This window comes from Stenella coeruleoalba, assembly GCF_951394435.1.
Source record: "Stenella coeruleoalba genome assembly, chromosome: 13".
NCBI classification, from domain to species: domain Eukaryota; kingdom Metazoa; phylum Chordata; class Mammalia; order Artiodactyla; family Delphinidae; genus Stenella; species Stenella coeruleoalba.
The window spans coordinates 12,352,571-12,365,917 of NC_137159.1; the positions used below are offsets into that span (position 1 = coordinate 12,352,571).

At 46.6% G+C, this 13,347-nt stretch overlaps 1 protein-coding gene across 1 annotated transcript in view; it reads right to left on the reverse strand.

Moving 5' to 3' along the window:
- Positions 1 to 4,972: 4,972 nt before the first annotated feature.
- Positions 4,973 to 13,347, reverse strand: part of CKAP2L (cytoskeleton associated protein 2 like) — a 30,989-nt gene continuing 22,614 nt past the window's right edge. Inside the window, exons 7-9 of the mRNA XM_079941621.1 lie at positions 9,647 to 9,710; positions 7,726 to 7,915; positions 4,973 to 6,300 (exon numbers count right to left, since the gene is read on the reverse strand). Of these exons, the coding sequence (XP_079797747.1) occupies positions 6,075 to 6,300; positions 7,726 to 7,915; positions 9,647 to 9,710 (480 nt within the window). The 3' untranslated portion in view covers positions 4,973 to 6,074. The remainder of the gene's footprint in view (positions 6,301 to 7,725; positions 7,916 to 9,646; positions 9,711 to 13,347) is intronic.

Sequence of the window (13,347 nt, forward strand, 5' to 3'; positions counted from 1 at the left end):
AAGCACATCAATACTTTAATCAGTGCTTTGCAACTATTTTTCCCTCCCAGACCACCAGAGGGCTGGACCCACTCCCATCTGCAACTGCGTGTTCTCTGGGGATGTGTTGGTTTCTCTACCCCCTCATCTCCATCCCAGCCCAGGCTAGGGCATTTTGACACATTTTCTACCCCTGGTTGAGAGTCACTGTGTGAACCTGGGAAGGCTCCATGACCAGCTTTCTTTGTTTCTTAGAAGGCTGAGGGCAAAGAGAGAGGCAAGGACCAGGAGGGCTGCACGGAGGCAGACTGAACCCAGGACACAGGCTGGCATCACGGTCGTCTTCCACTTGAAATATTCTTCAGATAACGGGAAAAATATGGAAGAGAGAAAAAGCAACCATATTGAAGTCTCCTAAATATAACAGGTTTGGAGCCCAAGAGCACTTCTTTTAGGTAGGAGGAAGGTGTCTTGCTCTCATCCTGGAAGGCAACCCTCCCTGGCCTCTGGGCCATTTGTGTGTAACAAGTGGAATTATTTTGCCCAGTTCCCCTGAGTGTATCATTTCACATCCCATTTTATTTCTATCCATTTCTTTTTAAAAATAGTATTTCCGGGACTTCCCTGGCGGTCCAGTGGTTAAGACTCTGCACTTCCAATGCAGGGGGTGTGGGTTCGATCCCTGGTCGGGGAGCTGTGATCCCACATGCCTTGCGGCCAAAAAACCAAAACATAAAATAGTAGCAATAGTGTAACAAATTCAATAAAGACTTAAAAAAAAATGGTCCACATCAAAAAATAAATAAAAATAATATTTCTGTGCACTTTTGATTCCGTCACTAGTAACAATACCTAATCGGCTATAGATGACCTCATTAATGTTCTTTCCAGGTCACTATGAAAGACAGCGAGATGCCCAGACATCTTTGAACTTGATGTATACATGCATTAAAAACTGTAAGTCCTACTCATGATTTAAAAACTTGATTCTTTATTTTAGTCGGAGCTCCTCCGTGGTGTTAAGCCCTGGCCTTTCTTGTTCTGTCATTAATTTGAGTTCACTTTTCGTGTTAGTGTATCATCTGGCATTAATATTGGAGGCTCAGAAGGAATATATTTACATGTTTGAAATGACAAAACAAACTCTTGAAGAAATTGGTCTGTGGCACAGTTCACTAGTTTTATTTTCTGTGGATAAACAAGGGAAACATTTGGAATATCTGAGGATAAATAAGGGACAACAGGCTGCGTGCTCAGAGAGTTCACAGTCATTTTTTAAAATCTGTTTATTTCAGAAGTTTCCAGGCCTTTCACTCTTCTTCCTGGGTTGACTTTTGGGCCTCAGAGTCCGGCAGGGGTAGGTTCTCCAGGCAAGAACCGGGTATCCCTGGCCTTTTGTCTTTAAACACTAGATTTTTATTCAAGAGGTAGACGATAGTATTTTACCGGGAAAACTGCTCAGACCCTAGGGTCCATGCTTTTCTGGAAAGGTGCTGAAATACAGTAGTATTACAAAAAGTATTTTGTAATGCTACAAAACTGAACCCTTAGAATTCCCTCCCAGGGTGGAGAGAATGCAGAAGGGCCTGGGGGTAATCGGCCTGGCAGCAGACCCCTAAGGGGTGTGAGGAAGAGAGTGAGGGAGAGGGAGAGGGGAAGGGGGGAAGGGACAGGGAGGGGAGAGAGACCTGCAAAAGGAAGAGGTGGCCAAAGGGCCCTTCCCGTGTTTTTCCTTCTGCCTGAAGCACCCCCATCTCTGCCCCCCACCTCACATCTCCGGGGGCCTCCCCACCTCCCTGACTGGATCAGTTCCTTCTTTTAGTCCCTCCCCCAGGGACCTCTTTCTCAGAATCATCACACTTCCCCCCCCCCCCCCCGCCCCCGGTACGCGGGCCTCTCACTGCTGTGGCCCCTCCCCTTGCAGAGCACAGGCTCCGGACGCGCAGGCTCAGCGGCCATGGCTCACGGGCCCAGCCGCTCGCTCCGCGGCATGTGGGATCTTCTCGGACCGGGACACGAACCGGTGTCCCCTGCATCGGCAGGCGGACTCTCAACCACTGCGCCACCAGGGAAGCCCAGGATCATCACACTTTGACACTTGTGATTCTTTAACATGTGTCCCCTCCGGACTTGACGCTCCTTAGTGACAGGTCGTTTGGGTCATTATATCTCTGGCTTCCAGTGTCCTGTATGTTTTATTGAGTGAACCGTGTAACCTGATTTATTATTACTCTGGGTCAGCTTGTAGAACTGCAGGGGAAAGGGTGGGGCTAAAGACCTATCATGAGACGGACGAGAGGAAGTGGGGAAGGGCTATACAACTTTGGATTAGAACCCTCCTCAACTCTTAGGAGCTCATCTGAGGCAGGGTAGGGTGGGAGATATTTCTAGCTCGGGGTTGTTCATTTGATGCAGTATATATATTTTTAATCCTGTGTCACCTCTGTCCTCATTTATCTGCACCTTAGAGATGTACTCCATTACCCCTAAGACTGTGGTAGACACCGAGAGTCATATCCCGTTTCTGGAAGAAGTTTTAGTTGGGCATGTGGCCACCCAGAAGACATTTCCCAGCCTTCTTTGAAGATGAGTGGGGACACGTGAGCAAGCTGTGGTCCCTCTCACCCTAAGCAGAAATAATGCATCCAGCTTCCAGGTCGTGACCTTAAAAGGAGAGGGTGTGCCTTCCGCCCCCTCTCTTGCCCGTTCCCACTGGCTGCCATGTGAAACTGCTCGGGAGCCACGCTTGTCCATATGGGTGAGGCTGCACCCTGGGGATGGCAGAGCCCCGAGACAGGTGTGCTGTGGGCCTGGCACAGCTGAGCATTGGCTGTTTCACCAGGGTTGCTGATGGGAGAGAGGTGCATTTCTAGTTGTGACTAGTCACACCGGCTGAATCGGGGTCTGAATTCCGGCACCCAGTCCCGAGCGGGCAGAAATGACGAGAAGCACCATCCCTGGGGCGGCGCTCTTGTGGTAAAAATGTGATCGATCACCTCATCTGGAGGATAAATGACAGCACTTTGGCTATCACAGTGATTCTTATTTGGTAAGTTGGGAACCGTTCAAGAATGTCTTTCTCAGATTTGCTCTTTCCTTGTCACCGTCCTAGTTCTCATTTCCATACTTGAGAGACAGGAGTTAAAAGCTCTGCACTTGGAGCCAGGCAGCTCTGAGTTTGAAACTTCAGTCCTGCCTGTCATTTACTGTCTCACTCTGTTTCCATACCTATGCCATAGGGCTACTGTGAGAATGTAGTGAGACAATATGCCTGGAAGGCAGCCAGAGCAAACATGAAATAGGAGTTTCCTCTACTACTGTATATATGTGTACTAGTCAGGATTTTTCCCTAGCACCTGACAGAAACCTAAATGAAACTGGCTTAAGAATAAGGGAATCAATTGTCTCACATCACTGAAAAGTACAGGGCTTGGCCAGCTCCAGGCTTTAGCCAGGGATCAAATGATGTCACTGGATGTAAGCTTACTCTCCAGCTCTCAGGCTTATTCTGTGTTGGTGCCATTCTCTAGGAGGTTTTTTTCTCCATGGTTATAGGAAGGTTTACAGATTTCCATCCTCTTTGCAGCAACTCTACCAGGAAAAGAGTCTCTCTAACAAAAGTCTGGGAAACGAGTCTCACTGGTTTTGAGTGAGAAATAACCCCATCGTCCAGTCAATGCCGCTGGCCAGGATATTGGGCTCTGGTTGGCCTAGCCTGGGTCACATGCTCATGTGGGTGGAGTCCGTTCCTGTTAAGCGACAGATTGTGAGTGGGAAAGAGGTGGTCCTAAGGAAATTAGGGCACTCTTACTAGAAGAAGGACTACACGCCAAGCAGGCACAACAGATGTCTTTTATAGCATGAGTACCTGTACCTAGTAAACAGTCATAAATGTGAACTGTCATGCCTCCTCCTCTCCTCGTCTTCTGGGTCATGGTCATTCTGCACCAGGATGCCAGTATGTAGCCATCCTTATTTATCTTCCTTTAACACTCCCTTTACACTCCCCCCTTCAAAGAAGTTGGACGTTAGACTTAATTTCTGCCGAGGCCCATATCTCCCCTGCAATTCCCTAAGAATCTTCCTCCCAAGTGATTAAGGGCCTGCTTCTTACCTTGCCTCTCTCCCTCCCTCCTGCTCCAGGTATCTAGGAACCGCTATTTACTAAACAAGAGGGTTACTAAGAATCTACAAAGAGCTCCAGAATCACGGTGCAGTTTCCTGTAGTTGCTATACCATCCCCATCACTTCCACATCCTTTTATATCCTGAAGATGCTACCTAGTCCAATCAGGCTGTTTAAAACCTCCAATTTGTCAGTTTGAAATCTACACGTTATTCAGTGCCAGTGGTTCAGCCGACATTGTTAGTACCCAGGGTGGTACTGTGAGAAGTCCTGCTGGGAACTGGCAATAGCGAAGGTGTTCTTTTGAGAACTGAGCTGTAATACTGAGACGATGTTCTGAGGAGAGAGAGACGTAACATCACCATAGACAGCTGAGTCCCAGTCTGGGTGGGGGGATGGGCATTAGGTGGCAAGGATGAACCGTCTGAAGCCAAAGAACAGGTAATGCACAAAGGACAGCAGTGCAGGCCCAGCCAGAGGACTGGTCCACGGACGTGAGCTGGAGGGCCTGAGGTCTGAGGCAAGGGCGTTCCTAACAAGGAGGGGCGTGCTTCAGGCTCTTTCTGTCTCGTGATTTTGAATATTTGATTTCCCCAAGTCCCATTTTCAGCTGCCAGGACTTCTAAGCAACCCCTCGGGCATGATTTGGCTTTAGAGGTAAAGTGAGTCTGTCTAAAGGGAAGGGAACGCCTAGCTGTGTGGATTCCTGCGTTTTGGTTGTGGTGACAATCTATTTCTCATCCAAAGTTAGTCTATGAGCATTATGGGTTTATACCTCAGCTTTATGAACCTCGTTTTTGTAAATCAGACTTGGAGAGATGGATCTGCTTCCCTCACAATGGAAAAATCCACATGAAGGTGAGCTCTCCAGGGTAGTGGGTGTTCCCTGTGAGGCCTCTTGGGATAGCCTATTGGCGTTCCCCAGACAGACCCCTAATTCTCTAGGCCAAGCCACCAGCACTGTTTTCTGTAATAAATATGATAAATGAATACGCAGGAATGAATAAAAGTCAATTGTTTTTTAGATGATACATAAGTATTAAGAAAACTAAAATCTCAAATACATCGACTAGGTTTTCCTATACATTATATTTACACAACGATTCTGATTTTACCTTTCCACAGGCAGTTGCCCAGGAGGAAGGAAAGGCGACCTATGATAGTCTCTGGGGCTCAGATGTCTTCTCAGGCCAGGTGTCCCCTAGCAGAGCAAAGAACTGAAGAGGCAAGGGTCCTTTCCCCGCCCCTGTCTGCTGCTCCCTTTTGTTTTTATTTGAAGCATTTCTCAATAACAAATGCAAAATTAGGTTTGAATATAAAAAGCTAGATGACCACTCCAGTGCAGGATTGTGTATCATTAAGGAGGCCAGGCCCAGAAAGGATGTGAATTACCTCTCATCTCCAAGGATCTGTGACGGAAGTCAAAGATCACACATAAAAGTCATCTGTGATCTCTGAGCGAAAGGCACAGCCAGCATAAACTCAGCTGCAGAATGAGAGGATCTGACCAGATGGTCTGTCACGTCCCACCTAGCGGGGAAGGCTAGTTTCTACACTCAGATCTTCCATGCTGGAAGGATTTGCCCTCTCTGCTAAGGTGGATGCAGGAAGGAAAGTCTATCATATTGTGGAATTGACCTCCTGATATAAAAAATAACTATGTTGGGATTAAGGCAGGTCAATAAAATTCAAATTGTTACCATACTTGTGGGGTAAGTTAATTTTCAAAGTTTGAGATTTCTGTGTGCTGTAAAGCTGAGGCAAACTACAGTCTTAAGTAACCAGACTTTCCCATGGGGGTGTAAATCTGAGAGTAAGCCCAGGGAATTACTTCCCAGGCCCTGGGCCCACAGTCTGCACCCACGATGCCCCTCTATTACAGTTTCTCCCAGGCCACCCAGGTAAGTGCATTTCTTGTCTTGTGGAGGCTCTGAAATGTCTCTCTTTTTTAAAAAAAAAAAATCAAGAAATTACGACTCAAGGACTTGAAACCCTAATGTTACCGGCAAAGCCTCATTTTTGCGGAATATAAAACACTCTGTCTCTTCCACTTCTAACAGTTCGTTGAGAGAAGCCACCACTAGGTCATGTTCCTGCAGCATTTCCGGGTAGCGGGACACTGCTCGCTCGATCCTGGCTGAACGCCGTACAGGAGTGATAAGCTTCATGTCTTGCACTTCCGGCATTCCGTTTATTCTGAGAGACAGCAAGAGATGCATTCAAAACCTTCTAACTTCTTTCAAAATTCTACTTGTTAGTCTTTATTTTTTTCTTATTCCCTAATAAAACACAAGAGAAATGTCTATAGCAGCTCTCGTCCTAAGGTGGACTTGCCCTCATTGTCAGAATGAACTGGGTGGTGTCCATCTGCTCTCACATGGTGTCAGCACAGGGATTTAATTGAGTGAATTGTTAAGTGTGCTTTTATTTGAAGTCAGCTACTTGGCAGTTGGTGTTTGTTTATTCCATAAACTTTCAAAGAGCTGACACGTTTTGATGAAATTGGGCCTAACACCAAATGAGGCTGGACTAATGAATTCTAAGATTCTTTCTAGCTTTGACAGTAAATTATTCAAAAAACATCTTTTAAGATGGTGGACCAAACCACAAATTGAAACTGGAACAAATCAGGCATCTTCCTGGTAAACCTGAATGCATTCCAATCACAGGCAGCCTGGAGGGTACGTTGCAGAGACCTTTCCAGGCAGTGAATCCTGGTCACACATCACAAAACCACTGATTACATTAGCCTCACAAAACTCGTGGCCAGTCTGCTGAAAACGCCCATCACCAATTCCGGAGACAGTAAGAGGTGGTCTTCACGTCAGCTGCCTGCTTTCATCCACCCACGAGCTGACTACAGTGGGGAAATGACAGGTCTGAGACAGGAGTTTAGACTGGAAGAGGCCCAGCTGTGCTTTCCAGAGAACGAAGATACAGAACTGTGGTCTTGGTGCTTTTGTTTGGAATTTTCCTTTCAAGAGCACGAACAGAGACTGATGTGACACTAATGTTTTAGAAAATGACATCGATACCCTGACACAGTTCCTTAAATTACCATGGATTCTTAACCTTACACTTGTCTCAAAACCAAACACTTCTGATGCTGTGCGCGGTCTCTAACTAGCACGTGCCTGCCGCCTCCCTGTTCTCACAGGGCTATTCACAGCTCCCTCCTTCCCACAGCTCCAGAGGCTGCCTGCTTGGCAGTTTGCTCCTGCCCCCCAGGACTGGCTGGAAAGGTGGGTGGGATCTGCAAATGCAGCACAGATGAGGGTGAAGAGGGAGGACCAATGCCAGGAGGGAGGGGTGACTCCACTCCAGCAGCCCTCCTGACTCTGGCAGCTCCTTCCTCATTGCAGGTCAGGTCTCCTTGGGGGTGGTGTGAGGGGGGATGGTGTGTGTACTGAGAAAGGACACAGCTCTTCCTGGCACTGGTTCCAACCCCCCCCATCACCCTCAGCTCCTTCCCTTAACACCAAAGATGGATTAGACCACCTGGTCCTCGTATGAGGCAGAAGGTATCACTAATCTGATGGTATCCTGGATCTGGGGAGGAGAAATTGAGAATTGGACTTGAATTAGCCCTGTGAACACAAGCCTGCTTTAGAGTTTGCTTACCTAGGGATCGGGGCGATCTGTAATTTGATACCAGGATGATTATCCTGTTCTGACTTGGTGATTTGGGGTGTTGCTGAAACCTGTTCCCTCTCTTTTGGAGAAAGACAAGACGTCCCAGACTCCATCTTCTTGGCCAGCATTTCTATTGATGTTATATTAGTTTCAGCAGCTAAAGAGTCAGAGGTAATTCCTGTGTATACAAGGTCAAAAAGAAAAGATTTAGCAATTTAATACTGAAGCTAAAAAATCAATAAAATGAAACAGCAGTTATCTACAATGATTTCTCAGTGATCCTTACGGATTCCATATACTCAATAAAGAGTAATTGATTTGGAGTGGGACCTACAACTAGTTTTTCCTGCTACATCAGGCCATCCTCCTAACCAGCCCTCCAGGCAGCCTTGGGGCCTGTGAGAATGGATCCCGGCTACCCTTTCAACATTGTGAACACATCCCCAATCTCTTATTCACTCTCGAGGGAGCTCCCTTAGTGACTAATCATTGGCCTCTTCTTACCCTTACATCACACCTTGGTTCAATTTTCCTGACTCATTAGAGTTAATTCACTTGACCTTCTGATCCCTCCCTACCCAGGTGTGACCATATGGCTATCACCTTGGACAGTAGGTGAAAAAATGTCTTGTGTTGACACAATTTGCATGATAGCCCAACCATAACAACCAAAATTAAGGGAAGGAAATCAGGCTGAGACAGACAGATACTGTGGCTGGAGGCTGAGACCCCAAGAGAGGCCAACAGGGGCCAAGAGGTGGGAAAGGCATGGATTCCTGTCTCCTCTTTTTATCCCTTTGAAGAACACTGCCACACATTATAAACAAATACCTGAATTGTAGCATCATTCTCAGCAAGAGGACCACTGAGTATAGGTACTCTACAACCTTATTCCCAAAAGTAATGGGTTAGTTGGCTGTAATTCCTCATGACGTGATTGTTCCCCAAAGGTCGATCTACCCCTTTGTTTTTTTTGGCTGCGTGGCACGCATGGGATCTTAGTTCTCCGACCAGGGATTGAACCCAGGCCCTTGGCAGTGAGAGCGCAGAGTCTTACCCACTGGACCGCCAGGCAATTCCCTAAACCTACACTTGAAAAAGATTTGTCACCTTCTAAGATTATAAAAATAATCCATTTTATTTTCTCAAGGTAGCTTTTTTTCCCCCATTCATATAACAAATATTATAATTAACGTGTCACTCACTGTATTTGGCACATTTTTCATAGAAGAGTTCTCTAAAGGTTCTGGCCAATGACAGTAATGGTGAATTAAGTGAAATGATTCCTGAGATGGGTATGATTTAAAGGTATAACATGAATTTGGATGTATACGTGTTGGTGGGCTTGTTATGATGAAACATGTAACTTAAACCAAAGCACCTCTCCCATTTGCCTCAGTCTCTTCTGGTAAAGAGTCACTTGCTGGGCTTCCCTGGTGGCACAGTCGTTGAGAGTCCGCCTGTCGATACGGGGGACGCGGGTTCATGCCCCGGTCCGGGAAGATCCCACATGCCGCGGAGCGGCTGGGCCCGTGAGCCATGGCTGCTGAGCCTGCGCTCCGCAACGGGAGAGGTCACAACAGTGAGAGGTCCGCGTACCGCAAAAAAAAAAAAAAAAAAAAAAGAGTCACTTGCCTTCTCCTCTCACCTTCTCTCCAGGGAAGCAATACACCCTAGTCTAGGCTGCTCTGGTGGAAACCTTTGTTTGGTGTTGAGCAGTATATTTACTTGTAATAATAGAATAGAAATGAATCAGCTGATGATGAAGGCCAAAAGGGCAGGCCATGGAAACCAAGAAGCAAGAGGCATTTCAGGGGACTTACAATTCTTTTTTTACCCGCTATGTGTTCCTCAATGACTTCTACTTGAGTGGCTGGAGGGAATGAATTTAAATACAAAATAGTAGTACCTTCTGTGGTTCTGTCTGGGTCTTGCAAAATATTAAGGACAACTTTCCGCAACTCTTGTATTGGCTGGAAGGAAGAAAATACATGAACAGTAGTAAAAATATTCATGGAAAAAAGTGATCTAAGGAACTTACGCTGTTGTTCAACATCAAATAGACTTTTTATAACAGAAACATTTCCCTTTTTATCTCTTGTCTAACTATAAATAACATTTAAAAGGTTTCAGTTTTAGCTTTATGGGAAAAATAAAGGAACAAAGAAAATGTTGGTTAAATGCTGGCATGCTTGACTTTTTTTTTTTTTACACAAAATTGCAGATTTTATATGAAATCACACCAAGAGATACACATTAAACTCAATAAAGTTAACTGTGGGAGGAAGAGAATGATAGTTGGCTACAGGAATAAAAGAATAAATAAAATGAGAGGCTTTGCATAGAACAACCATGACGATGTGTCATGAATGTGAAATATGATCAGACCTCCGACACTTTGAGAGGTAAATAGGTACCTCTTATTTTTGCATGGGGGCTCACGTTCTCAGAAGGCTAAGACTAGTACGTATGTGGACAATGTGAAATCTCTTCACGTCCATCCTGGGCATAGAAGTCTGGATATGGCAAAAGCCGGACAAGTCCATTTTGTGGATGCATACTATACTGTAGTCCAAAAGTTAAATCTAGTCTGTGTTTGGGGTGCTGACCCTTAGCAGGCTGGACAAGTCCATTCTATGGATGACATATTTAGAGTCTCTGAGGGCAAACTAACCCATTCCTTCTTTTTTTTTTTTTTTTTTGCGGTACGCGGGCCTCTCACTGCTGTGGCCCCTCCCGTTGCGGAGCACAGGCTCTGGACATGCAGTCTCAGCGGCCACGGCTCACGGGCCCAGCCGCTCCGCGGCACGCGGGATCCTCCCGGACTGGGGCACGAACCCGTCCCCTGCATCGGCAGGCGGACTCTCAACCACTGCACCACCAGGGAAGCCCCCATTCTTTCTTGCTGGCGAGTTCAGAAACGAAAAGTCTGTCAAATCCATTCATTGGAAAGGTAGCTCACACACTCAGAAGGCTGAACGAGAACCAACCATGGGGAGTGGGCTCAGACACTCTTTGCTTTGCGTAAGTGCATTGATGTATTGTGGAAGTCCTTTCTGGGGATCAAGGGTTCAGCAACTCTGAGCGACAGCAAATAATCGTTCTGTTGGATTGGGATTTACTCCTGTAGACTGAAGCATCCTCTTCTGCAGAAGGCACCTCAGACGGTCTGCTGGTGGGGAATTCGAGAAACTGGCTTCAGGAGGGCTTTATCAGGAGTCTTCCCAGTCTCTCGGCTTCTTGGCGGTAGCTGCCTCTTTGGCCTTTTTACTTAATTGCCAGGTAAGCAGCGTGCATCTTGCGGAGCGACTGCTCCTCGCCCCACTGACGTGTGCCACGCAGGGCGAGAGCGAGGTGTGCGACTGGGGGGAGTGCCGGCTTCCGACACGTAGGCTTGGGCTTCTCCGGGGTGGTGGGTCCCGTGCTCCGAGGTGACACTTTTTGGTTGGTGCGAAGCTGGCGCGCTATATGCGAGCGCGAGGAATGCCGGGAGGGGCTGGCGGCGTGGGTGGTGGCAGTGACCACGACAGCGGAGACCTGGGTGGGGGGTTTGCTCATGTGGCCGCCGCCATCTTGTTTTTGGCATGCTTGACTTCAATGAAGAGATGTATTTATGGAAAGTTGTCTATAATAAAATTTCTCTAAATCAATTTTCTTACTGACTTATATAATCCCACTGAAGATGTGTTCCCACATAAAGATTCTGATCCAAAGATGTAAAGCGAGCCATACAGAAAATTTGGCATATGTTTTTAGTGTTGTCTTAACTGAATTTTTGTTTTTATTATAAAAGTCATATATCTTTTTTATTTTATTTATTTTTGGCTGCATTGGGTCTTTGTTGCTGTGCGTGGGCTTTCTCTACTTGTGGCAAGCGGGGGCTACTCTTCATGGCGGTGTGTGGGCTTCTCATTGCGGTGGCTTCTCTTGTTGCGGAGCACGGGCTCTAGGTGCACGGGCTTCAGTAGTTGTGGCGCACAGGCTCTAGAGCGCAGGCTCAGCAATTGTGGCGCACGGGCTTCGTTGCTCCACAGCATGTGGGATCTTCCCGGACCACGGCTCAAACCGTGTCCCCTGCGTTGGCAGGCGGATTCTTAACCACTGTGCTACCAGGGAAGCCCAAAAGTCATATATCTTATTACAGAAAACTGAACAATAGGTCAAATTTGAAAAGGAAAACCACCCATAATCCCATCATCTAAATATAACCTTTAGTTGGCATTCTGGGCAATTTCCCTCCAGCCTTCCCTTTCTTCTTTTATTTGGTAAAATAACGTAAAAAACAATAAAAAAAACTATTATAGAATAGTAATTTTCTGATAAAATTATCTGAGATAGCCATCCTTTTTTGTTTTTTTTTTTGTTTTTTTTCGTTTTTTGTTTTTTTGTTTTTGTTTCTTGCGGTACGCGGGCCTCTCACCGCTGTGGCCTCTCCCACTGCGGAGCGCAGGCTCCGGACGCGCAGGCCCAGCGGCCATGGCTCACAGGCCCAGCCGCTCCGCAGCATGTGGCATCCTCCCGGATCGGGGCACGAACCCGTATCCCCTACATCGGCAGGCGGACTCTCAACCACTGCGCCACCAGGGAAGCCCTGAGATAGCCATCCTTTTTAAAGCATGTTAACCAGGCCATGAAGCAGAACATCATAAATGAGTTGTACGTTCTCATAGGAACATGATACTTGGAGCCTGGCCTTCCTGACCTGGGACTCTGTATCAAGTAAATAACAGATACAAACTGACAACAGAGCATAAAAGCAAAGCTATCTGTACATTTTTACAAAATCTAAAAGGCTGTAAACTTAAGAATGGGAATAAATGTACAGAATATACTGCAAAAGGTCTTAATTATATGCAACACTCATCAAGTGTATTTTACATTTTCACAGGCTTCTAGCTAAAGACGATGCATTGAGTACACATTTCTTTTTTTTTTTACACATTTATTTCTAATCACTCTTGAAACTCTACTGAAATTATACTAAAGGGATTAAAAAGGAGGCAGTAACCACAGGGAACAGAAGAAACAGCAACAAGACTTTGGAAGCTCGAATGTGGAAGGAAGAGGTAAGCAGTTTGACCAACTTGAAAGAGCCAAATTCTAAGCTGGCAGTGTGGCTAAGAAAGAACCTGATTCGACCCCAGAGCCCCTGAAAGGCTGAGGAATGGATGGAGGGGTCAAAATCAGGAGGGCTCTTGAGCATCTGTCAAAAAGCAGTCAGACCTGGGAATTCCCTGGCAGTCCAGTGGTTAGGACTCGGCGCTTTCAGGGCCACGGCCCTGGTTCAATCCCTGGCTAGGGAACGAAGATCCCGCAAGCTGCGTGGCTTGGGAAGTAAGCAAGTAAATAAATAAATACGGCCAGACCTCCAAATCCACCCTGCATCCCTAAACTCCATGCAGCCCGGTGACTGTGCCCCTCCCACCTTCATCCAAACAGGACACTGGGCATGTATCCTCCAAGTCTCTGGGGGATATCATGCAAGATTGAGGGTGGGAGTGCCTACTGAAAAAAGGGATAAATGAAAGTTTCCACACTGAAGGTTGAGACACCCAGCTCTCTCCTCCCCCATAACACCTGGTAGCCTGGCTTCTAGTTCCTGGGAAGAAG